Source organism: Petaurus breviceps, unplaced genomic scaffold (assembly GCF_028583685.1).
Source record: "Petaurus breviceps papuanus isolate PSGF00001 unplaced genomic scaffold, PetGlider_PUasm1.0 216, whole genome shotgun sequence".
NCBI lineage: Eukaryota > Metazoa > Chordata > Mammalia > Diprotodontia > Petauridae > Petaurus > Petaurus breviceps.
In genome coordinates this window covers 7,156,287-7,184,090 of record NW_027185867.1, presented here as the reverse complement: position 1 = coordinate 7,184,090, position 27,804 = coordinate 7,156,287, and the positions used below count along the sequence as shown (strand labels likewise).

The 27,804-nt window shown below is 38.9% G+C and overlaps 1 protein-coding gene across 2 annotated transcripts in view; it reads left to right on the top strand.

Annotated features, from left to right (window-relative positions):
• The window catches only part of WNT5B (Wnt family member 5B), a 147,127-nt gene that overhangs the window by 35,335 nt on the left and 83,988 nt on the right, over nt 1–27,804 (top strand). Inside the window, exon 2 of one of the 2 annotated variants that reach the window (XM_069094330.1) lies at nt 19,873–19,972. The exons of the other annotated variant lie outside the window; for it this stretch is intronic. Within the exon in view, the coding sequence (XP_068950431.1) occupies nt 19,886–19,972 (87 nt within the window). The 5' untranslated portion in view covers nt 19,873–19,885. The remainder of the gene's footprint in view (nt 1–19,872; nt 19,973–27,804) is intronic. 2 annotated transcript variants of the gene reach the window in all.

Sequence of the window (27,804 nt, the reverse complement as noted above, 5' to 3'; positions counted from 1 at the left end):
AGATAGATAGATAGATAGATAGATAGATAGATAGATAGATAGATAGATAGATAGATAGATAGATAGATAGATTAAATACAGAATAAATAGGAAATAAGTAACAGAAGGAAGGTAATAGAATTAAGAGGAGTTAGGAAAGGCTTGAATTTTAGTTGGCACTTAAAGGAAACCAGGAGAGCCAGGAGGTAGAGATGAGGAAACATTCTAGGCATAGGGGGCAGCCAGCAAAAATGCCCAGAGCTGAGTTGAAACATCTTGTTTGTGGAACAGGGCAAGAGACCAAGGTCACAGGATCAAAAAGTATATGTCAGGGAGTAAGGTGTAAGAAGACTGGGAAGGCAGGAAGGGGCTTTGCTCCCCTTGACTCTACCAATTCTATCTTTCCTAGTCTCTAGCTTTTATGTCTCCTTCTTATGGCAGTTTCAAGCTTCTCTATGCCCACAGATATTTCTTATTCCTCAATTTTCCATGATTCTAAGTTGTTTCTGTTCCAAATTTCTATCCTTTAAAAAAAACATGCAAATCCTTAATTCCTTTCACAGGATTGTCTAATTTTCTGGGTCTGTCATCTTTCCTAATAATTGATAAGAACAGCTTCAGGAAGTTACATTCCCATTCTTAAATCTCATTGGAGTCCTCAAATAGAAAAATGAGCATATATAAAGCCCAATTAGACTTTGATTGCTCTAATATCAGGTAGATAGAGGTAATGGTTATAATCAATATAATTATTTTAAATGACTTTTTGTTTTTACCTCACTGTCATTTCCACATATATCCCCACCACCCTGAATGATTGAACCCTTCTTTTAAACAGAGTATAAAGTATAATGTCCCTTTTAGATAAATACAACAGTTTAGCAATGAAAGGGACAGAAAACATCTTTTTCTGTAAAGGAAATTATAGTCACTGTCACAGGATGTGACTGTTATAGATAAATATTTTGATGCTTAAAAAGAGTAGAAATAGAAGTATGTTATAAATACACAGTTAGTATGAGTTTGAAGAAAGAGCTTTCATATGTGATTTGGATTGTTTTAGAGAAAAAATGATCTGCAATTTTTGTGAGGATTTGTATGTTTTTACTAATGAGGTTGTTTGGGAACTATTTAATGTTATAAAGAGGCAGAGGTAGATAAGTTTGAATGGAAAGAAACAAAAGAAGAGATCACTAAAGAGAAAGACTAACATGTTAAAAGCATCAGAGAATTGTGAAGCATGATGGTATATCAATTAATTTGCATATACACATTTTATTATTAAAGATTATAAAACCAAAATAATGAGAAATTCTATAAACATTTGGAGACTGAGTTATGATTTAAAAGGACAGTGAACTTGGAACTTTGGAGAGTTTTGATTTTTTTTTAAGCAAAAGGTGCATTGTTGAGAGTCAAAAGGTTCTCATTTAAGCAGCTGAAGACATAGCAGGAAGGGAGAAGGGACAGCCTAGGAACTGGAGAGAAAACTTGAAGAGTCAGCGAGAAAAACCAAGAGCTGCCCTGTGGGCACTGGTGTGCTGGTAAATATTTAACAATCAGCTTTGGGGAGGAGGGTTCACAGGACATGCCTTTAAGTATAATCTGCATTGTTAACATTTTCTCCATCACTTTCTGAAGTCTAGACAATCATCAAAACAGTAATTCAAGCCTTGACTTGTAGTATTTGAAATGTTCATACCGAAAATGAAATAATTGTCTCTCTGGAGCTGGTTGGAGCCAGCCTTAGCACACCCCTGCGCGCTGTGGCAGTTAGGTTCAGGAACAGCAGCTGATAGAAGGCTTCAGCTGAACAAGTCAAAGAGAAATCCTACCTTCATTTCCCAAGAGTTCTGAGAGCTATTGCCCTTCAGCACCACCCATTATGAAAGGTGAAGCTTTCCATAAGGGTTCGTTGTTCTCTGATGCCACTTTTTGCTTGAAAAGGAAAAGCAGGGGGTGGGGGAGGTGAGGCAGGGTTTGGGGGGGGGGGGGCGGGGGGAGGGGATTTGGTATCCTGGTGAGCTGACTGTTTGGACAGCATAGCATTCAAGTCTGTGATTGAGACTGATCTGGTCTGTATCATCCAGAGAGGGCCATAGCTTTGGAGTTCCATTGCTTAAAGAGGAATGAACAGGTGTCTAAATACCCTTTTAAGGGTGATGGTTAACTGAAAGAGCTTTAAAAGGCTGTGTCTGAAGAAAGAGAAGAAAAGGGTTTCTCCAGCTGGAAAGAAGTAAGGGTCTGCAGTGAAGCAAGCAAAGAAGCAGTTTCATGTGGTGAAACTGAATGGTTCCTGAATGGACCAATAACATTGCAGCTGGCAGCCCAGAAGTGAGTTACCCTAAGCATAGGAGTTTTCCTTCCTCATGTGTTTCACTGGCACCTGGCAGGTGCTTGTAAGTGTGGACCCATTCTTCATCATAGCTTTTGAGTATAATTGGTGGAAAAGTATGATCTGAGTTTATGTGTGTATTATGATGTATTTTATGATTTGTATATGATATATTTCTTTTGCCTTATCAAGTAAATGGTTACGTTTAATATCTAGAAGTATCAATATTTGGGAATGCCTAGTTGTTTAAATATCACACATTGTGTGGGTGTGTTACCTTGTAAGTGTCTGACTGTAGAGAAGGAAAACACATTACATGGGGACTGAAGAGCTAGGGTAGTAAAAAGGGGAAGTGTATTATCCACCAATAGGGTAGGACCCTGAGAAAATTCAATGTAACCATGTTGTGGTGTTCTACCTTTGAGAACTTAGATCTGCCAGGGTGAGAGCAAATTGGAATGAGTAAACCAAACTCAGAAACAAGTACGATGTTGGACCTGCCCATGAGAGGAGGAATGAGATGTGTGCATGTGCATGCGTGGGCACACACACACACACACACACACACACACCTACATCTTGTGTGATATTTTGGAGGCATCAATCAGAACCTCACTTGATCTCTGATACTCCACTGGTGAGGACAATGCTCAATTCTTTCCATGTTGCAAGACAAAAAACAAATTTATTAAGCTAAAACCACCAGCCCAGACACCACATCTGACAGTAGATACAACATTCCACACCCATATTCCCTCCAACTCTCTGCTAAAAGGAAGGAGGGGGGATGAGTTTCGTCATTTGTTTTCCAGGACCAAGATTGGTCATTATAATTACTATATAATTACTCAGAGTTTGGCTTCCCTCTAGTGTTCCTTTCATTTACATTATTGTAGTCATTGTGTATATCTTTCCCCTGGATCTGCTTACTTCACTCTGCGTCAGTTCATACAAGTCTTCCCACCACATGTTATTTTGAGGAAGGGCTTTTTTAGGTTATTTATTTGCTTGGGTTTTTTCTCCCCACATTACCTTAGTCATAGAAACCAGGACCAAAGGGTGGAACTTATAGGATACAGGTTTTGACTCAGTATGTAAATGGATTTCTTTTAACAATTGGAGCTGTCTAAAAATGGAATTAACTGCTTTATGAGGTAGTGGGTTTCCCTGCCACTGGAAGCATACAAGCAGATGGTGGACAACCACTTATTGGGATGCTTTTCAAGGTAATTCACCATTGGGTAGAGGAGCTGGACTAAATGACCACCAAAGTCCCTTCTATTCTAAGATCCTACATCCCTATAATCATGGAACCAGAGATTCTTGGAAGAGACTTTAGAGATCTCATAACTCTTAACTATTGGAAATCTGACATTATTGTGAAGTTAGCACCCCCCCCCCTTTTTTTAAAGACCTTACTTCACTCTAACCTAAACTACTTAGCTACTTTCAAATACTTTGTATATTTAGAGAGCTTTAGCAAAGCCTTTGGTAGCCTTGTTGAAAAAAAAATTTAAAAGATGAAATCTTGCCCAGCAAAAGAGTTTTCAGAAGGGCCTTAATTATAAAATAACAGGTTCCACATCACACCCCACCCATGTTAGCCAAGGTTACATTTCTGAACTTCAACTGAAAGCAGGAACGAGCTATAAAATTCAGTGAGATCATAACCAATTTAAGGCATACTTATAAAGGAAATTTGATCATCAAGCTGTGACCCTAGGATTAAGTGGGAAACCTTCACTGGTGAGAAGATTTTGGGGAAAACTTAAGGAAAACCTCCAGTTATAGGAAATCCACTAGAAGTCTTTACTGTATAAATGAATTCTGCAGAGAGTCTTAGAAGAAGCAATTGGACAAGCAGGGAAAGGAAAAAATGCTTCCAGGTGCAGACTGAAATGGGGAAAGGAAGATAACAGATGTAGATGAGAGAAGAGAACAGAGAAGGCAGATGGGATTATTATCCTAGGCAGAATAGGGAAGTGAGATAGGGAAAAGGAGTAAATGAGTGAAGTGATCTTGGCAAAAGAAGAGGGCTAGAAGCCTTTGAAGGTGTGGAAGTGTCTGAAAATAGAGTAATGGGAATTGTTGGCTATGGAGGTTTTAGGTTCACATATGGTACCCAGCTGTTGTGCTGATATCTGGCTGCCCAGCACTTTATCCAGATTCTCTCTTAGTGCCCAATGTGGCGGTTCACTGACTCTCAAACTGTCTGAAAACGTTTCCCATTAGCTTGTTAGCTATGAATCTGATAATGAATAAACGATGACTTTAATCTTTCATATAATGATAAGAAAGGCAATAAGGCATAACTGACCATATAGAACCAAATTATAATTCTCACTTTGCCATGTGACCCATGTCTCTCTTTGCCAGTTCTAAACCATGGGGATGCAGGAAAATTCCCTTCATGATGTTATTGATTTTTTTAAAATGAGTGCTACACATTTAAAAATATACAAAATACTAAGGTAATTACAACAGAAAAATTTCTTCAACACTCTATAGAGCAGAGATCAACAGATTGGATTATTGGGTTTTTTCCTTTGAATCTATTATTGATTTCAGTTCAGTTCAGCAAACATTAATTCTTGGACAGAAGGCCAGTCATTAGCTTCTCAATACCTCTGTTCCTCCAGTTATTAAAAGACATTTTAAAATGCAAAATGCACTTAATCTTCCTCTGAGAAATTATTGTTAATGGCTAATGCCTTGTTGGAAGCCTTAAACTCCTGGGATAAAAAGATCCTGAAAGAAATACAAAGATTTGTAACATTTTAAATCACTATTTAGGGTTCTTGGTCATATGAATATGTTTTTTCCTTGCCTTTGGCTACAGGCCTGAGTTTGGTTTTATCCAGAAAGGGTTGTGAAAGTTTCAGACCTCAGGCGGTGGAAGAAAATGAAGTAAAAGCAGACATTGATCACTCTCCCCAAGTATCTGAAGGGTTGTCTCCTGGTAGAAGGATTTTACGTGAAAGTGGCAGAGGCAGATTTTGACTTAATGTAAGATAAAATCTCCTTACAATTACAATTACATACAAATACAAAATCTCCTTACAAATACAAGAACAATCTCCTTTTTCTGTTATACTCTGTATGTGGGGAAAATGCTTACATTTTATTTAGCATTGTCAAGTTCAGAATAAAGAGTTTAAAAGAAATATATTGTATTAATATTAAAGATGCTTTTCAGAACCTTTTTTGAACATAAAAATGTAAAGGCAAGAATTTTTAAGAATATAGAAGATTTGTTATTGACCTAGCCCTAAGGAAAGAAACCATTCTCATTGGTATTTAAAAGAACTTGAAAGAAATAAAAACTCCAAATATGAAAATTAGAATATTTATGTAATATTTATATATTCCCAGATCACTCCAAGAGCATGAGCTACCTTGCAAAATATTGCTGTGTAGGAAGAGAATGCTTATGCTAATATACCATGTGCAGGTAGAATTTATTACATAGGTTTTCATGAAATGGAATTTTATTGTTTTATATTGAATCTTTTATGTTCTGCTGTGTACATGGAAATGTTCTTTTTTAATTTGGTATTTAAGTTTAAAATGAATTTCTAAAATAAATTAATAAATGAAAAGAAATGTACTATGTGGCTGTTCAGGTAAATCAGAGGATCATAGATTTAGATCTGAAAAAGTCCTTAGAAACCATCTACTCTATTCTCTTCATTTTGGGGGTGAGTCAGCTGAGGCTTAGGGAGATTTGCTTGTGGACACACAACTAGTATATGCCAGAAGTAGGATTTAAATTCAGGTCTTCCCGATTCCAGGCCCAACGCTCTATCCACCATGCCCTGTAAGCCTTTTATCCCATATAATTTTTTTTTCTATCTCAATGGGATAGAATGGGAGCTCTTTGATGACTGGAACCCTTTCTATCTTTGTATTCCCTGCACCTAGCACACTACATGGTACATAGTCGATATTTAATAAATATCTGTGAGTTACTTGATTGATTGTTAACATTTCCCCTCCCTTTTCTTTCATTTCCTTTCAAACACAGAAAAACAAATGATACTCATGTAGCTTCTTTTTTTTCCCCTGGATACGGTTTTCATGCCTCTCATCCAAGGAAGACAAGAGAGTTCAAAGCCCTTTATAAGACGTGAGTTCATTCTTGCAATACCCGTGTGAGGAATATACATGACATAGGTTATCACCTCCTAGTATCTGAACCCAGGTTTCCTGACATCATGCCGTGTGCTACAACATGGTACTTCAGAAGACTATAGGCCCCTCCAGAGTAACAGTGCAAACCCTCAAGGCAAGGAAGCATGATTAGCTCTCTGCTGCTATTCAGCCTTGCTATCTCTTTTTATAGGGTGCTGGACTGTCTTAGCAGAGTGTCTGAAATTAACCATAAAGTTATGCTGTTGAAAACTTTTTGCTTATTATAGAAAACATTTCATACTAACGCTTCACATGCATGACCCAGTGTTGGTGCTTTGTTGTTGTTGACTTGTTTTTCAGTCACCTCTTACTCATTGTGACGCCATTTGAGGTTTTCTTGGCAGAAATAATGGCATGGTTTGCCATTTCCTTCTCCAGCTCATTTTTACAGATGAGGAAACTGAGGCAAACAGGGTTAAATGACTTGCCCAGGGTAACACAGCCAGTGAATATCTGAGGCTAGATTTGAACTCAAGAATTTGGATCTTCCTGACTCCAGGCCCAGCGCATTATCCATTTTGCCACCTCGCTGCTTTAGAAGTGTTTAATTTCTCACCCCCCTTGTCTTTTTGTATGCTCTCACAATTCCCTTAATTTCGGGTTTCATAAGCCCTGTATGCAGAGTTTAGAGTGGCTCTGTATGAACTGTGCTGATATCTGTTTCTAAATAACAGCTCATAGCTAAAGAGCCAAACAGGAGCTTTAATTTGGTCCCATTTACTAGTGCCCTTGCCAAAACCACTTAAATAAGTGAAAAATATTAGTGGCATAACAATTGTAGCCAGGCACTTTGTCCTTGGGAAAGATCAGGCTTTGATTCTGTCTGCCAAGCAAAAGAGCACAGTCTAGGGGTAGAGTTTCAGCCTCTTTAAGTGAAAATTTTCTGCTCTTTTCCAATGTAATGCTTTAGTTAGATAATAAAAATAGCTAGCATTTGTATAACACTTTAAGGTTTACAAATGTCATCATTCAATCCTTACAACAACCTTGGCAGGTCGGTGCTATTATCACACCCATTTTACAGATGAAGAAACTGAGTGTACAAGAAGTTAAGTGACTTACTTGCCCAGGGTCACACAGACTATGTAAGTGTTTGAGGGAGAATTTGAACTCAGGTCTTCCTGACTCCAGGTCCAGTGTTCTATCTACTGCACTGCCTAGCTGCTTCTGTCCTAAAGTAAACTTTTTTTTTCCTCCCTTACTTCCTCTTCTGTGTTTTCCCCATTCCCCTCTCACTGGTAACTAATATAATAAGTGTCAGTCACAATGTATCTTTCTTTGAGACACTAGCTTTTCAAAGACTGGCACTATTTCTAGGATGATGATGGTTGCCTTGCAATCTCCCCATACTGCTCAGACTGCTTGACCTCCCAGTCTCTTTTCTTGACCTATTTCCATATTGTCAGAATGGGTACTCTATAATTCTTACTAATCTTCCCTTCTCTTACCTTACTGCGTCCCCTAGGAAGAGAATAGCATAGGAATTTATCTAGCAGTAATCTTGAAAAACAAAGTTAGTGGGTTGTTGTTAGTGTGGGGTTTTTTTTTTGAGATAAGCATGATTTCTTTAATGAGAAAGACTTTAAGTCAAGATGGCAAGCATTTGTTAAATATCTGCTATGTGCCAGGCACTGTGGTCAGTGCTGGGGATACCTGGAAAGACAACTAAACAGTCCCTGGTCTCAAGGAACTCACAATCTAATGGGGGAGACACCACAAAAACAATTAGGAACAAACAAGATGGTATACTTGTGTGTCTATATACATACACACATGTATACATATATGTATATACACATACATATATGTGTATGTCTCTGTGTGTGTTTGTGTATATGTGTGTGTATTTATAATTAGAGAAAATCGGTAAGGAAAAGGCACTAACATTAAGGGAGACTGAGAAAAGCTTCTGGTAGAAGGTAAAATTTTAGTTGGGACTTGAAGGAAGCCAAGAGATGTAAATGAATGAGAGAATTCCAGGCATGGGGGATAGCCATTGAAAAAAAACATGAAATCAAGAGAAGGAATGTCTTGTGGGAGGAACAGCAAGAAGGCTGGTATCTCTGGATCATAGAGTACTTGTAGGGGAGTAAGGTGTAACACAGCTGGAAAGCTAGAAAGGGTTCAGGTTATAAAGGTCATTGAAGGGCAAAGGATTTTATATTAGATCTTAAAGGTAATAGGGAGCCAATGAAGTTTATTGAATGACGATGTGATTATTCTTTAGGAAGGTCATTTTGATAGCTAAGTGGAGAGGGACTGATATGGGGGACATGAGGTAGAGAAACCAACTGGAAGGCTAATACAATAGACTAATCATGAGGCTTTGAGGGCCTAGGTGTACCAGAGTGGTGGCAGTGTCAGAGGAGAGAAGAGGGAATATATGGAATATGTTTTGAAGGTAGAATCACCATGACTTGACAGTAGATTGGATTTGGGGAGGGGGGAGATGAGGACATGAGGAGGATATGAAGTTGTGAGCCTGGGTGACTGGGAGGATAGTGGTGCCCTTGGGTAGCAAGTTAATAGAGGGGTTGGAGAGAAAGATAATGAGTTCAGTTTTAGACATGTTGGGTTTTAGATACCTACAGGACTTCAGTAGTTTGTCTAGTCTGAGATGTCCAATGGGCACCCAATGTGCAATGGAGATGAGAGAAGAGGTTAGAAAAGAAGTTAAGACTGGATAAGTTGGGGGGGGGGCGGAGCCAAAATGGTGGCATAGAAGCGGGAAAACTCCCTGTGCTCCCCCATAACCACCTCAAATACCTATAAAAATGAGTCTAAACAAACTTTAGGGCTACAGAACCCAAAAAGTGACAGAGAGAAACAAATCTCCTGCTGAAGACAGCCTGGCAGGCAGACAGGAAGGGTTCATTGCAGCCCACTGGGAGCAGAGCCCAGCCCCGTGTGAGCCTGCAGTTTTAGTCTCAGGGCAGCCACAACCAACCGCTGCTAGAGGGATGTCAGGAGAGTGGATCACCAGCAGCTGTGGTGGTTGCCAGAATTATCAACCCATAAATGCCAAAGACAGAGTGAGAGGTCAGTGTAGACTTTGGGAACAGGGAGTCTGGGAGTGTGGTTCAGCCTTTGCCCCCAGAGGGATAAGTGGCTGAGGCCTGGTGGCTGCATGGTTGCTTCAGAACTCCTGGCCTGCAGATTGTAGGGGGACAAAGCAACCGTTCTGAGAGGTAATTGCTCTTCATTTAACCTGCTCAGATATGGATTGCTGTCTAGGGTGGAGGTCCTGGGGTGTGTGACCAGGTGTCAGAGCCAGTGGAGGCTTCAGAGAAGGCAGCCAACTAATCATACTGGCAGCTACAAAAACCCAGCAATTTGGGACAAAGCTCTCCTCTCTGGAAGCAGAGTTCTACTGTGGCAAAAAGCTCAAAAGTCAAGTAATTGAGTGGCAACACGAGCAAGCAAAGACTGGATAAGTTGATCTGAGAATTATTAGCATAGAAATGATAATTGGATCCATAGGAGGTGATGATGATGATGATGATGATGATGACTACGATAGCAACATTTATATAAAGCAAGACTAGGTGGTTTCTAAGGTCCCTTCCAGCTCTAAATCCTGGGATCCTACAAAAGCAAATTTCATAGCTAGTAATCCCTCTCAACATTACTTTACTATGTGCACGGCAGAGGTAGAGTGGACAAAAAGTTGGCCTCAGTACTAAGACACATGGGTTCAAGTCCTGCCTCAGACGCATACTACTGTGTTGTGTCATTTTAGACAAATTCCTTGATCTCTCGATTTCCTAGGTAGCTTTCTCAATTTAGAAAATGCTGACCAGTATTGATAGAAGGAGAGTTCTTTTCTTGGAGTTCCCTAAAGCATTGAAACCACAGGTGCGGATCTTTTTGTGTAGGATAACAAAAGGATTACTCACTGTACCGTACTGTACTGTATTGTATGGTGCCATGCTGTCATACTAACTCTCTCCATAGTATCCTGATTCTTCCTTAAAGAGCTTTCTATTGGTAATGTTCACACACACACACACACACACACACACACACACACACACGCACGCACACACCTGGTCACTTTGTGGGAATTTATGAGCTCAAGCCTTCAGGTTGTTTATATGGTTCATTCTTTCAAAATTATACCCCCCCCCCAAAAAAAAAGCTCATTTTGGGGCAGCAGGGAGAGGATTTCTATAAGTAGCACCTAACAATGGGAAAGAAAACTAGTTTTTAGAGAAGGTCAGAGGAAAATTATGTTCTCAGTTATCATAACCATTTTAGCAGAATCACAGCTGGTCTTCATAGAAATACTGAGTTAAGGAAGATTGTGCTGCTTGGGTTGTCTATATGCTTCATTAGTTATACCTCAGTCTCTCCATTTGTGAAATGGAGACCAAAAAAAATATATCTAATGAAATTGTCTGAGTGTTGTGAGATGATAGGATAAAAGTCGCAAACACAGGTATGGAGTTTGTGATAAGAAAAACTGGACAATCCCTTTCTTTTTTTTTTTATTAATTCTTCAATTTATTAATTTGTTTGTTTCCTTTTAGTTTACAGGATTCAATTCCACAATTCCTTGAATTTCACATTTTGTCCCCCTCCCTCCCCTCTCCCCCCCATGGCGTCTTATAATCAAGTATAGGATCTGTAGATACTTTCACATTATACAATGGTCAGGTTATAAGGATGGATTGTACCCGCTGGGATGAAAAATGGTATAGAGGACATAAAATCAAATAAGAGAACGAAAAAGATCAGGTATTTTGCTTCCACCTGGATATAAATTTAGTTCTTTCTAGTTCTTTCTCTGGATGCACGTTTTTCTCTCCATCATGCGTCTTTTGGGATTGACTTATATCCCTGCATTGTTCAGAAGAGTCCAGTCTATCAAAGTTGGTCATCACACATACGTTGTGTCTGTAATTGTGTACAAATTCCTCCTGGTTCTACTCTTCTCACTCAGCATCAGTTCTTTTAAGCCTCTCCAGGTAAATATGAAGACTGCCTGCTCCCCGTTTCTTATAGCGCAATAATATTCCATAACATGCATATACCACAACTTGTTCAGCCATTCCCCAATTGATGGACACCCCCTTAATTTCCAATTCTTTGCCACAACAAAAAGAGCTGCTATAAACATTTTTGTACATATGGGTCTTTCTCCCATTTCTATGATCTCTTTGGGATATAACCCTAGGAGTGGTATTGCTGGATCAAAGGGTATGAAAGTATTTATAGCCCTTTGGGCATAGTTCCAGATTGCTCTCCAGAAAGGGTGGATCAGTTCACAGCTCCACCAACAATGCATTAGTGTTCCAGTTTGCCCACATCCTCTCCAGCATTTGTCATTTTCCTGTTTTGTCATCTTAGCCAATCTGACTGGTGAGATGTGGTACCTCAGAGGACAATCCCTTTCTTGATTCCTGTGTAAGATACAGTTAAGAAATTGCTGGTTTTGCAGTCAAAAGATTGGGTTCAGATCCTGTTTAACTTTTAGCAAATCACTTAACTTCTCTGGTTATTAGTTTCCTCTAATATAAAATGGGATGGTTAGACTAGATTAAGTCCAATGTCTTGTCCAGCTCCAAATATGTTATCCTATATTGTCCCACCTAAATAAAACTGACCATTGGCCTCCCAAATTCTCAGGTATCACCACTGAATTCCTGAATTATGTGCCACCAACTTGTTTGATCATGTACCTTCCTTCTCTTATTCCCTGAGTCAGGATCCTCTTTAAATTTCACTGACTTTATCAAAATTAATCTGGCCTCAGAAATTTACTGGCTTGTGTGACCCTGGGCAAGTCACTTATCCTCTGTCTGCCTCATTTTTCTCAACTGTAAAATTGGGATCATAATAAGTACTGCCTTACAGGGTTATTGAAAGAATCAAAGGAGACAATATTTGTAAAGAGTTTAGCACAGTGCATAACATATAATACTTTTGTTTCCTCTTGTCCCCCCTAGTTACTTTTTTTTTTTAAAGCAATCGGGGTTAAGTAACTTGCTCAAGGTTACACGGCCAGTTGTTTCTGGGTGTGGTGCTGAGTATCTGAGCCCAGATTTGATCCAGGTCATCCCAACACTGGAGCTGATGCTCTTACTTGCTGAGCCACCTGGCCGCCCCTAAGCAATTGGGGTTAAGTAACTTGCTCAAGGTTAGGTGGCCAGGTGTTTCTGGATGAGTGCTAAGTGTCTGAGCCCTGGATTCGATCTCCAGGTCTTCTTGACACTGGAGCCGGTGCTCTTGTGCTACCTGGCCGTGCCCCCTCCCCCCAGTTACTTTCTTCCCTTATTCAAGATCCTTCTTAGATTTTACCACTCTCACAAAGCCTTCCCTGATAAAATGGAAGTGAAATATTCAAGCTTATCATTTAAAACCTACTAACCATTCTTTTGTACCACAAAGACAAACAAGAAACCAGAATGGAAAACTTTACCAAAAAAAAAAAAAGAAAAGATAGTGCTGTGCTGTTAGTACATTAAAAAAAGTTAGTAGGGGCGGCCAGGTGGCTCAGTGAGTAAGAGCACCGGCTCCAGTGTTGGGATGACCTGGATCGAATCCCGGGCTCAGATACTCAGCACCACACCCAGAAATCACTGGCCATGTAACCTTGAGCAAGTTACTTAACCCCAATTGCTTTAAAAAAAAAAGTTAGTAAATAAAAAGATAGGTTAGGACTGTGTTGACACTCTGTTAATATGGCAACCCCTTGAGGCCAAGAATTGTATTGTCTGTAGTTAGTGCATAGTACAATTTTCTTTGTAAATAGTCAGCACTCCATAAATATTTTTAGTGAATGAAATTAGTCAAATGCTAGAAAACTGCTACACAGAAAAGTCTTAAGCTATTAAATGCCATATTTAATTCTTGCCATACTCAATTATAGGGGATTGTAGGAGAGAATTGCTGAACATATTATGATTTGTTTCCTATGCATCTAGTTATCGTTGTGTGTTTCCCCAATAATTCATTTAATTCAATTCAGCAAGATTCTATTAAGCTTGAATTTTTGTTATTCTAATATAACTATTTTATTTATATGTATGGATGTATGTACATGCTATGTAAGATGTGCATGTAATGTTACACAAGCACATATCAATCAGTAAGAATTTATTAGGGCTTGCTGTGTGCCAGGCACTGGGCTAGGTGCTAAGAATACAGTTTAAAAGAATGAAACAATCTCTCAAGGCGTTTTCATTCCTTACATTGAGTGATAGGGGGAGGAATGGTAGACTTCTTTAAGGGAGTTTTTATAGACTTAGCAATAGAGGGACATGTTCTTAGGGAAATCTAACAGCCCATAATAATTTTCAAATTATACTTTCCATTTGTTGTTCATCAGGGACATAATAGAGCTAGAAACAGTATGCAAATAGTGTCTGATTGGTGGACTTTTTGTTTGTCAGTACTCTAATGTCTTGTGTTCTAGAGGCAAGTAAGTTAAGGGTAGAGGAAGGAAAAGAGCGATGAGGTTGATCTGTTGTGCAGTTGTTTCTAGTACCCTAGGATAGCACTATTATTGAACACCTAAATCTCTCTTGGCAGATGATCATACTTTGTAATTTTTTGAAAAGATGTGTCCATCCTCCAACTTTCAGAGTATGAGATGACCCACCTCCTTGCTCAGGCTAATTACCTCTGTTGTCATGTCCCAACTCTTCATGACCCCATGGACCATAACACTCCAATATTGTCTTTGGTTTTTTTTGTTTTGTTTTTGTTTGTTTGTTTTTGCCAAAGATCCTAGTCTGCCATTTCCTTCTCCAGAGGCAAACAAAGGTTAAGTGACTTGCCAAGGGTCACACAGCTATTAAGTGTCTAAGGCCAAATTTGAACTCAGGTCTTCCTGACCCTGGCCAGAGCTCTAGCTGCCTCTTAATTTCCCCTACCTATGCCCTTAATCCTATCCCCATATCCTCTTGGACTTTACTCTTATCAACCATTCACTTTCTCTTTTCTTCAATCCCCCCTTCCTACTGCCTTCTTTCTCACAGACTATAAATATGCTTGTCATATACCTGTCCCAAACTTTAAAAAAAAAAAAGTATAGTCCAGTCTATTCTTGCTGTCTCTACTTCCTTACTGATTCTTCAATCTACTGCAGTCTGACTTCTGTGCTGTCGAACCTCCCTCCCATCACTGATGTCTCTGCTGTGCTGATAGTTATACTACCGGATTTTGGGGAGGAAAGAACTGGGACCCAAACCCTCCCTGTACTCCTATGCTGTGTCTTCCAGCCATTCATTGGCCTTAACCCTCGTTTTCTGTCCTTTCTCTTTCCTATGCACACTATCTGCTCTCCTCATTCACTCATACTTGACTCAGTTTTCCAACCTCCTGCTCTGTCCCCAGTGCACTGAGCTCCTAACTTATCCTTACACTAAATTCCCTCTCTTTCTCTCAATGCACCACAGTAACCTCAAGTTTAGCTCTTGGTCTGCCCTTTTTCTTCCACCATACCCAGCTGGGTATCTAACCACTAATAACCGATAATAGCCATGAATCAATCAATCAAGTAACCACCACTCATTTGTTAAATGCTTACTATGTACCAGGCTCTGGGCTTAGCTCTGGGGATAAAAAAAGAAAGGCAAAATCATCGTCCTTGCCCTCAAGGAGCTCATGTTCCAATGGTTAGGGTACACGTAAATAACTAGGTAAATACAAGATTTATACAGAGTAGATGGAAGGGGAACTCAATTGTCAGTCACTACAACATGAGAATCTGGAGAGGGCTCCTGCAGAAGGTGGGATCTAAACTAAATCTTGAAGGAAGCTAAGAAGGAGGGAAAGCATTCTAGGCATGGGAATGAGATATAGAGTGCAAAGACATAAAGTTGGGAAATGGAGTGCTGTGTACAAGGAACAGCAAAAAGGTCTATGTGACTGGAATATAGAGTGTGTGGTGGGAAATAAGAGGTAGGGAAGAAGGCTTTAAATGCCAAACAGTATTATATTGGATCTTGGAAGTAATAGGGAAGCACTGGAGCTTATTAAGTAGAGTGATGACATGGTAAAACATGTGCTTTAGGAAAATCATTGTGGCTGAGTGGGGGATGGATTAGAGTAGGGAGAGAGGGTGTGAAAAAGGGAGATCAGTTGGAAGGCTTGTCCTAGACAATGGTATATATAAGAGAGGTTGTAAAGGTTGAAATAAGATTTGAAAACAGATTGTACATGCAGCAGGGTGGTTGAGATAAGAGTTAGGGATAAAACCACAGTTGCTAGCCTGAGTGACTGAGAGGATGGTGGCACCTTTGACAGTAATAAGAAAGGAAGGAAGATGGGAAAGTTGGTGGGAAGAGGCAGACAAAAATAATGAGTTATATTTTGGACTTGTTGGCTTTCAAATCCAGTTTGAGATGTCTAAAGAGCAGTTGTGATTTAGAACTAGAACTCAGGAGACAAGTAGATTAGAGCTGTATATATAGATTTCGAATCATTTCCATAGAGATGATAATTGAACCCATGGGAGCTAATGAGCTCACCAATAGATAGTATAGAGGGAGAAGAGAAGAGAGCCCAGGACAGAGCTTTGGAGAATACCTATGGCTAGAGGGCATGATATGGATGAAGGTCCAGAAAGTGAGGATGAGAAGGAATAGTCAGGAGGAGAACCGAGAGAGAATAGTGTCATGCAAACCTAGAGAGAAGAGTATGAAGGGGGAAATGGCAACCTAGGATGTCAAAAATTACAGAGGTCAAGGATGAGGATTGAGAAAAGGCTATTAGATCTGGCAATGAAGAGTTCATTGGTAACTTTGGAACAGCTGAATGATGACATCAGAAGACAAACAGAAGCAAATTAGAGGAGAGGAAGTAGACACCTGGTTTACATTTCTCAAGGAGCTGAGCAGAGAAAGGGCAGAGATGTCAGACCAGGATACTTCCGCATGTTCTTAAATAGTCACATTGTGAGCAGCCAAATGCTCTCATCTTTGCTAAATGATGTTGTGATGCCTTTAACCTCTGCCACATAACTTTCCAAATTTGGTTCACACTACTCTTTCTTAGATATTCAAGTCATATTAGGCAGCTAGGCAGCTCAGTAGATGAAGCATTTGGCCCACAGTCAGGAAGACCTGTGTTCAGATATGGCCTCCTGTGTGACCCTGAGCAAGTCACTTAACCTTTGTTTACCTTGTTTTCTTCATCTGTAAAGTGGTGATAATATAGCACTCATCTCCCAGGTTTATTGTGAGGTCCAGTGAGATATTAACTTGTTAAGTGCTTAGCACAATGCCCAGCACATACTAAGTGCTATATAAATGTTAGATATTATCATTATTATTATCATTTATTATCATTATAATTTTTTCTTTTTTGGAGGGCAGTTGGGGTTAAGTGACTTGCCCAAGGTCACATGGCTAGTAAGTGTTAAGTGTCTAAGGCCAGATTTGAACTCAGGTCATCCTGACTCCAGGGCCGGTACTTTATTCACCACACCACCTAGCTGCCCCAATTATCATTATTATTAATAGTAGTAGTAGTAGTATGCCGACTATTCCCAGCAGGCTGCTTCCTTATCTTTATCTGTTAAGACTATTCTCTTTCTTTAAGGCCAGGCTCAAATACTTCCTTTTCTATGAAGCCTTCCATGATGGTAGCAGATGAAAATCATTTCTCCTCCTAAAATTTGCCTTAAACTCTCCTTTGCCTCTCTCTCAGTTCTCCTTGTATTATCCTTCTTTATGTATGTGTCACATTGCCCTTAGATTGTAAGCTCCTTGAGGACAAAGACTGTCATTTTTTGTCTTTATACTTCCAGCATATAGAACAATGTCTTGGATATGGCAGGTGCTTAATAAATGTTTATCAATTAATTAAATTGTGTATGCCACACACATGCACCCTGGGACAGTCACTGGCCTTTTATAGCCATTAGCATATATTGAACGTGACTCATTTTAGGAACTCTAAATACATTATCTTTATTTAGTCTTTTTTTTTTTTGAGGGTAGTTGGGGTTAAGTAACTTGCCCAAGTTCACACGGTTAGTTTTTGTGTTAAATGTCTGAGACCAGATTTGAACTCAGGTCCTCCGGACTCCAGGACCGATGTTCTACTTACTGTGCCACCTAGCCGCTCCATCTTTATTTAGTCTTATGATACAAGGAGGGGGGAAGCCACTGTTGATCAAAATTGATGTCTTATGTGTACTCCAGCATAGGTGTCATTATACAGAGAGAGGAGTACATGAAGAAAGGGTTGGTGGTGCCTCTCTGCTTTCACATGTGGTGGCAGCACTCAGTTTCCTCATCTTTAAAATGAGAAAGTTAGATTGATAGTCACTGTTTGAGGCAAACCTAATGTTAGCACTCTCAGTTCAGATTTGATGTTGGGATGCGATTAGGAACTCACAAGTCATTGAACAGTTAAGAAAAGGAGGTTTGTTCCTTTTCCCACCACAGTAAGGATGTCCAGTAAGGCTTACAGTGGCATTTAGCTGTAGACCATGGCCTCCCCTCTTTCCATGTGTCTGGACAATGGGATGGGATGCTGTGGTTCTTGTAGCCTCCAGAAATCCACCAAGACTGAGGGCTCCAATCCTGCCTTTTTATGCCATGAAGCTGCTTCAGGGAAGTTTAGGGAAAACTGATTCTTGCCACAGGAGGAAGGAGGAAGCATGGGCCTAAACCGTGTTATGAGGAAATGCTGGTAGAAATGAATCCTGTTACAGCCTCCAAGGTCCCTTTGATTGTATTCTTTTTGAAAGCTTCCATAGTTTTCCCTTGCACCCTAAGATTTGACTGGGCCATTAAGCAAGTATAATGATATGGACTCTAGGGAGTCTCTGTTTTTATTCCCACTCATACTGGCAGCTCAGATCCCCAGATCTTGGTTATCTGCATCACCTCCCCCTCAGGGTTCGAGGCTAACAAAGGGATTATGGGATATTCTGTAATGTCATTATCTCAAGCCTTCATTCTGATTGATTCTGATCCCCCATTCTGATCCCCCAGGATCAATCATCAGGGATCATTGCCCCAATATCATTTGCCAAGGAAGATCAATTATAGTGGATAGAATATCAGAGTGGAGGTTTTGCACCTATACCAGCAGGTATAAGCTTTGGCAGTTTCTACTTGAAAAGGCTTTGATTACTGCCCCAGTAACAGAGCTCAAGGACTAATCTAAGTATGGAGAGAGACTCAGTAAACTGGTGATGATTTCTTTGGCCATGGCAACAACACATGAAACAAAGAAAAATAAAATGTGACTCAAGTCCTGATAGTACTGGAGTGATGGAAAAAGAAGAACTCATAGATTTTTTAGATAATCTGTAAACATTAACTTATCTCTAAGTTCTCTAAATAGCTGTTTCATACATTTAGACAGAGATAAAATACACTGGCTTATGATAAAATTACAAAAGTGAGCACAGGGAAGGATGGTGAAATGCTAATGTGGTTCAAGTTTAAGAAATATTTCAAAGATTTTCTTCTGGAAGAGAATCAGAAGGCATTGAAAATGCCAAGCACCAAATAAGGTCTCTTTCCAGGAAATTGATACTAATATGCTAGTCATATAAGAATCAGCTGTCAGAGCAGTCAGCACTGACTGACTAGTTAGAGCAAAAGTCAAAATTAGTATTAAATTTAGAGGAAGAGATAATAAATTTTTGAAGATGGTCAAGAATATTTGTAAGAGCTTCAGCTTTATCTTTTCAAAGCTACTGTCTGTTCCCCAAACTAAAAAGTAAAAAACACAGAGATATTGACTTTGGCTATCTCCAATTCCAACAAAAATTTAAGTTATGCAAAATGATCATTACAATGAGGAGACCAAAAGAGCCTAGAACCAGTCTTAACCAGCAAACACTTAATATCTTTGTCCAGTGGCAAGACATGGCATCCAAGGAAACACTGTTTTAGAATACAAAGTCATGTGTTAAGTAGTAGGAGGAAGATAGTGAAAAATTACAAGTCCTATTACATCAAAACCAGCACAAAGCAGTGGAGCTGAAAGTCTTCAGAAAGATTGATATGAGGTTTTCACCACTGTCATGAACTTATGAAAGGTCTAAATAAAAGAGGGATTCTCTAGGAACAGTGAGGTTCTCCAGATGTGATGTGCTTGTTTGCAGGTGATATTGTGCCATTTGCATCAAGTCCCAGACCATTATAGGACGTCCTCAGTGATGTCCGTGATTTTTCAGTAGAGATGGTAGAGAAAAGTCTATTTAGGGAAAAGTAAATGGGTGAAAGTTGCTTATTGCTAAGACTTGCTATTGGGTAAGCTATTAAAGTAGTGCCTCAGTACATTATCTCCAACTGGTAGTGAGTTGGGTTCATGATGAATAGGAATAGTCTGGATTGTACTGTTCTTTCAATAATCCCAAATTGTTCATTGACATAAAAACACTATCTTTTTAACAGAAATGTTTTCCTGATGATGTATGGTTGTGTGTATTCGAACACCACAATAATCAAAGAAGTAAAGCTACAGATGACCCAGAGGGCCATGGAAAGATGCATGGTAGGTGCAAGTAGACTTTAGCATATTTCCAGCAATGCTATCATAAAGGAAATGTATCATTGGAAAAAGAGGTGAGTCATATAGCAGCAATGATGGCTAGCATATAGGGATCTTGAGCATTAAACTGGTTAATGGTCAATGGAACACCTACAGGAACATCCCAATGAAGGATCATGGATAAGAATTAAGTAGGAGGAGAAGGTCTGGATGGGTTGCAATCACCACCAAAGGAGGGAGTACTCACACCAATGAAGTCACAAATCCAATGGATTATGGCAGTACTTATCGCTAATACGAAATAAACTAGTTATTAAATGCTTCAATAGAAGCATAATCTCAATATAGGTACTATCCCTTCAACAGTGTGGATTGAAACTTATCCATACTCTCTTATCTTGTGCAGTTCTTGTTCATATTTTTTCCATAAGTCCTCCACAGAGAATGACATAATCAAAGTCTTCCACTGGTTCTTTTAACATTTTGTAGAGACCGGTGCATATTTAAGTAAGTCACTGGTTATTCTTTATTCTTGATGCATGATTGGCCCACCTTATTTTCATACCTAGAACTATAGGAACATAGATTTAGAGCTTGTGGGGACCATAGAGGCCATTGAGTCCAACCCCCTCATTTTACAGATGAGGAAATTGAAGCTAAGAGAGGTTAAGTTATTTGCCCAGGATCACCCAGATTGTCTTCCTGACTTTAAGCCCACAACTCTATCCACTCTCCTGTTTGTGTCCTATCACACATAAAATTCATCGCTGGAAATATGCCGCATTTTGCTTTTTCCCAACTTGCTTTTTTATTGCCTGCAATTATGATTCTTTGGCAGTTGGGATGTCTCATTATTCAAAACCATGAAAGTATTGTTAGTTATTACTATCATTGTTAAAATGACGGGCTTTTGCAATGGGAAATAGATTGAGATTATTTAAAGTACTGTGCAATTTCTTAAATGCAGTTTAGTTTGCTTTTTTCCCCTTTTATTTCATTCTGAGACCAAATTCTTTAGTACATTTCCAAGATCTATGTACTTATGGATTAAGCCAATGGAGTATTCATTCAAATCTTTGTCATAATTGAGGCAATATGTATTTGTGATCCACTTTGTCTTTCCTGTTTAGTTAGCTAGACTGATCTCTGTGCATTTCATTGAGAAAGCAGTACAATGTCACCTGCAAACAAGAACATCCGTAGAACCTGTGCATTAATAGGGAAATTCTCTTCTTTTGGGACCCAGCAAATGATATCTACGATGGTCACAAACACCCTTGCTCAGCGTGTGTCCCTGTTTGCTGTCCCCCTAATGCTGATGCTGAGGCTTCATCACATCCGCTATACAAGAAACTTGCATGATTTCAAGACACTTTCAGTTGCATTTTGCTCCACGAAGTTACATTTTTTTTAAATCAACAAATAATAAAGAGTTGTTTACTTTGTCTTCTTTTTACCTCTCTTTCACGTAAGACTGTCAAAACACGGTCTGTAGAAAATCAATTGGAGGGGCAGCTAGGTAGTGTACTGGATAGAGAGCACTAGCCCTGGAGTTAGGAGGAGCTGAATTCAAATGTGCCCTTAGACACTAGAAGTAGATTGGGTAGTTTGGAGAGCAGACTATCTCTATCAGAAGGTCAAGCTGGTAGGGTTGCTAGGCTGACTTAATTGCCTTGCATTTATTTCTTCTGTGTTTTGTCAGATACAGACAGTCTTTTAGTAAAAAAAAAAATTCTTCTTTGTTATGAACTTAATCATTAAATAATACAAACATTCTAATTTTCAAAGAACAAAAATAGACTGACATATGAAGCTGGCTTATATATGAAATTGTAACAATTTTCCTATTTATGACCCCTTCTGGACTTAATTATCTTTTGGTTTTTTTTAAATGTTGTATCATCTTTTATTTCTTATTTTGCATCTCTATCACTCCCCCCCCCCCTTAGGAGCCCTGTATTGTAACAAAAAGCATAGTTTATAACACATAAGAATTATAGGCACAGCCACTCTTCCTAACCTTATTTTTTCACGTTATTTTCACTTCTTTGTCCTCATACAATATATTTAATATTGGAATTGGTGAATCCCAAATGTAGTATTTCACTAGCTTTTCTAATGAGAATAGATCACCATAGAAGTGTCAGTAGATCTGTTCCATTTCATATCTATTTGTTTTTATTCTTCTAGTTTCAACCACAAGTGTCCTTGAGATATGACTTGACTCATCCTCATACTCAGTTCTTGGTCTCTGCGATCTTTTCTTCCCATTGAAAACTTTTTTTTTTGGGGGGGGGGGGAAGGGTAAGGGTAAGAGGACCACAACCTGATGATTGATGGCATGGTAATGGTGATAAATATTTCTGACCAAAACAACACTTGAAGATCATATACTTAGTCACTAAAGCAATTTTCACTAGTTACATGGTTTATTAAACATAAAGAAATTACAAAGGAAACCATTGAAGGGTTGTGTTCTGACTTGTTCAAAGAAGTACTCATACTGATGAAATTACAGATTCTCGAAGTATTGAAAGAAGTAAGGTGATAGTTTTCTAACATCTTCCTCTACATGTTTCAGGATATGTGATTTCATCAGTGTGGGAATTTCCTAGTGTGGGAATTTCTTGCCAGCTGTATACCCATATATGACTTCATGGATGAGTCCTAAGGGGTTGCCTGACGTCACAGAGGTCAATAGACTTTCCCAGTGTCATACACTCATAAATGTTAGAGAAGGGTAGTTAAACTCAGCACTTCCTGTCTCCAAACCCAGAATTCTATTCACTATGATATTTTCCAAATGAAATATGAATTATGTTCAATAGATTAGATAATAATACTTTCTGTCATTTTATATGGTACAGCCTGTGTTTGCACTTGCTGGGGATAGTCAAGATTCCACTTGAGGTACTGCGGTAGGAGTAGCATCCCACACTGGTTTGTTGTCCTGCCTTCCTTAAGGCCAGAGAAGACAGTGTGTCACTTAGCCATTAACCAGCAAGGGAATACAGTTTATACTTTTGCCCAGTAGGTGGTGCTATACTTGAGCTATCAGCCTAGTGTTGTCATCAAGGTCCCTCTGACACATGTGCAAATTCACTAGCTGTTTATCAGATGAGTGAATTACTCCAAGAGACTGTACAAGAAACAAAATCTCCCTGGCCTTGGTTCTCAACCTAGAGTAAGAGATGTTGACATATATGCCTGGATTATTTGAAAAATTATAGGAAAATCTACTCACTCTACATCTGGGAAATTTTCTAGCTCAGTCTTGACCCTGTATATTTATGTTGTACTGGCCAGTAGTTTTCATTAGCTACATGGTTTATTAAACATTAAAAAAATTCCAAAGAAACCATTACATACTCTCCTCCCCAAGTGCTTTTCCCAGGCCCTTGCTGTACCTGTAAGTCGTGGAAAGGGGGTGTTGGGTAAAGGGATTGCTTCTGTCCATGGCCATGCTCCAGGTCCTGGACCCGAACAGGGAAAGCAATGAAATAAGGAGCATGACAAGGATCAGACTGGCTTACTAGCTTTCTAACCAACAAAGAGGTTTCATGGTAGCTACCAGTCCAGTCCTAATTGGTAATCCCCTCCAAAAAGCTTTGTCTCAATTTTTGCCCAAAGATCTTGCTGCTATAGTACTATACTTCTGGGTGGTCTATCCCAGCTGCTCCAAATTTATGCCATAGCAGCAATCAGCAGAAGAGGGGCTCGTGGCTTGTAGTAGTTCTCTGTCACTCCTTCTCTAAGAGTCAAAGAAAGGCAAAGGGGAAGGGCCAGCCTAGATGACTGCACACAGAATCTCACCTGTTTTCCCACCTGTTGCACAGGCAGCACCTTCTTCCTTGCTGCATGGGTGTGATTAAAGTAGTCTAGCTTCTGATTTAGTTCTCTGTGGGAACCCCCAGGACCCCTCTGACTCCTATAGAGATGAAATGCATTATAGATCCCTTCTATATTCTTATATATTAAACATGCAGTCCTCCATAAAGCTTTCCAAATGAGTGTAATCCAAAGCCAATACATTACCTTCAACTGTCATATCTCCAGAAAAGTCTTTTTCCAACCATGGGTTCCCAAAGATTGTGTCAGTGGAACACAATTTCTACCATGCTGGAAAGGTTTCAGGTTTGGGCCTCACAATAGACTTCATCTGTTGTTCAAAAACAATGCTAGCTACGTACAAAGCGGATCATTATCATAAGGCTGGCTACTGAGTGATGATTTTCTTTTGTTCTGGCATCAGATATAAATGCAGAATAACCATGAGTCCTTTATGACACTCTTCTACTCAGTCAGTCCATAAGCTTTTATCAGATACCTTCTATGTGCCAAACATTGTGCTGGGGTGGGGGAACCTGTGGCCTGGAGGCCACATGTGGTCCTCTAAGTCCTTGAGTGGGGCCCTTTGACTGAATCCAAACTTCACAGAACAAATCCCCTTAATAAAAGGATTTGTTCTGTAAAACTTGGGCTCAGTCTAAAGACCCCACCCAAGGACCTAGAAGGCCACATGTAGCCTCGAGGCTGCAGGTTCACCAATCTTGTAAAGCACTGGGATACAAAGAAACGCAAAAAAATAGTCTCTACTCTCAAGGAGCTCAGAGTCTAATGGAGGAGACAACATGAAAACAACCATGTCCAAACAAGGCTAAATTGGAGGTATTCAATAGAGTGAAAGTGTTAATATTAAGTGGGGATTAGGAAAGACTTCTCATAGAAGATGGAATTGTAGCTGGGACTTAAAGGATGCCAGGGAAGTCAGGAGATGGAGAGGAGGCGGGGAATACTAGTGAAAATGCCTAGAGTGAAAAGTCTTTTATTTCAGGAACATCCAGGAGCCCAGTGTCACTGAATTTTAAAGTATATGGTAGAAGATAGTAGCACAGGTGAGAAAGAGACAGGCTGATGAAAAGAAGACAATTCTTAGACCATCTGCAAACATTAATTTTACTGTTGGTGCTTTTAATGTGTGGTCTTTATCTAAGACCAAGAGGTGATTTGCCACTGGAGGCATTGAAGCATATGCATGCTGACATTTTTGGCAAAAATCAAACAAAAAAATAATCAATGACATCTTTTGAAGGTATTTTGGATGAGGTTATATACTTGCACTTTCAAGGTCCTGGTATTAAATTCATCCATCTTTTAAATATGCCACAATTTTCCCACTTCTACTGAAAAGTTCATCTATTTGCTTTTCACCACAGAACTAGCTGGTAATTCACTCCACCCCCAACACAATGTCTGTACTTTCCCCTGGGAAGAGAATGTTGGCATGTGTCCATACTTCTTGTCAGATTATCTGTATTTGACAATGGTGTGAAACATTCTTCTCAGTTGTTTTTCTTTATAAGAAAATAGAGTTTGAATTCATTATAATCAGGTAGTTTTATTTGGTTGGAATAATGATAAGTGCACCATTACTTTTGTCTTTGTTTCTCTGCTTAGAACCTAAGGAAATACTGAAGATAATATGCAGGTCTCATGTGATCTCTACACTCTCTCCCTTTGGAAGTTCATTAGTATAATAATACTAATAGTATATTATACTAATGCTATACTATAATGTATTATATACTATATAATAATACTATAACATAATATACTACTAATAGTATAATAAAGATACAATAAGAAGCAAGCATAAAAATTATATTTTTTTAATTTTAAAAATTTTTAAAAGAAGCAAGTGTCCAGGAGCACTTTGCCTTTCTTGTAAAATCTGCCTATATGTTTTTGTCAAAATGGAGATGGACATGACAAATCATATACACAGCAGAAAAAACTTTTTTTTGTTTGCTTATAACTTTCCTTGAATTACAAGGAGGAAACTTTCAATATTTGATCTTCTTCCCACAAAGCTTATTCTCTAATAAAAACAAAGTTACTGGAGATTATGAAGTGGAGAACATTTCAACGAAAAACACAAATAAGGAACTTGTAAATTACCTCTAAGGGACTTTTCAACTTTTGCTTGGGTGAAGGATGGGCATTCTGACTTCATTTGATATTTAAGGAGGTCTCTAGGTGGTATTCTGACCCTAGCCTTCCATAAGAGGTTTGGGCCTGACTAGATCACATTGTCACATTGGATTAGGCCTGGCTAGGTCACATTGTCACATTGGATAGTTACTCATAGCATTCTGTCCCTTTTAACATTTTCACAGAATAAATCAGATTTAAATAAATATTAAGAACATCCTTGGAAAAATAAACCACCAAAGGACATTATGGAGAGAAGTGCAAGGAGAGAGGAGCATTCTATTTCTCTGCCTTTGTTATTTGTGGGGAGGGGAAAGACTGATTGCATAATATGAATTTTAAAGTTGTCTTTTTGAACACCAGTTGATGAGCCTGGTTCTTCTGCTTAACTATCTCAGTTGCCTATCAGCTTAAAAGGATCTGCTGATAGGTATCTGCTCTTGTGATGGCTTGGAAAGAAGGGATATTTACAACATCATTTTTTTAAAGATGCTAAGAATCACAGGGAACTGAGAGAACTCCTCTAGTTAAATCCACAGTACCTGAGCAACTCTATTCTCTACAATAAAACTTTTGACTGAAGACCTCATGAAGGTGTACCATTCATACCCCAGGAGATGAGCAGGCCTCTCTGTTGTTGTTAATTGGAAAAATTTTAAAAAGAGCTTTCCAGGGATATTGACCACAAACACTTCTATCAAGAATGACAAAGGACTGAAGACTTCACCTCCAGAAATACTGTGGGGATAATTTTCTAGTAATCTTCATAGAGTGTATAGTATTTGTCTTTCTTCCATGATCAAGTAATTGTTGTCTGTTCTCAAGGTGCAGGCTAGTTTTCTGGAGGAGAAGGCAAGAGAGTTTGAAAAAAATCCTTTTTTAAAAAAAAACTTTTCAGAAAATCAGAAAGAATAGTATTCCTTATTTAAAAAAAGGGAAAAGAGATTCCATGTTAAAACAAAAAAGAAAAAGAATCTCAAGGGGCAAAGGAAAGAATACAAGACCCATAGAGGAAGAAGTAGCTGCTTTTTCTTCAAGCAATGATGATATTGATTAATATTTGTCCTTGAATGAGAGATTCTCTAGTAAGGATCAGAAAAAGAAAAAATGAGTAGCAGTGGTTGGTGACTTCCTTCTGTGGATCACTGATAATAGTAGAGAGGTCTACTGACTTCCTGTGATATATTTCCAATGGTATGACAGAAAACTACTCTGTAATTGTCAAATTATATAACTTCTACTCATGTTATCCAGGACATGACAAAATACCTCTGAAGAATTATCAAAGCAAATGACTGCTACACATTTTGCATGAGCAAAAATGATATTCAATCTAGAATATTCTTAAAGAGTATTATTTTGGGCAAGAAATTGAAGACCATAGGAGCACAGATGGTGTTTTCTTTCTTTTATTGCAGGGAGGAGAGCAGGGCAATTGGGGTTAAGTGACTTGCCCAAGGCCTCATGGCTAGTAAGTATCTAGAGCTAGTAAAAGTACTAGAAGCTAGGAAATATCTGAAGTCGGATTTGAACTCAGGTCCTCCTGACTCCTGGGCCAGTGCTCTATTCATTGCACCACCTAGCTGCCCCACAGATGGTGTTTTCTTCACTGCTGTTGATTAAAGGCAAGGTCTTCGGAAGAGAAAGGGAGATTTGAGAAGCTGGTTAAGAAAGAGCTGTTTAAGAAAAGGATTTTAATTTCTTGACATTTTAAAATATAGAAATGATAGACTTATAGAGATAAAATATATTTAATGGGACTGGTAAGAATATATTTGTCAGGATTTAAATATACATATACATATGTATATATACATATGTATATATATATATATATATATATA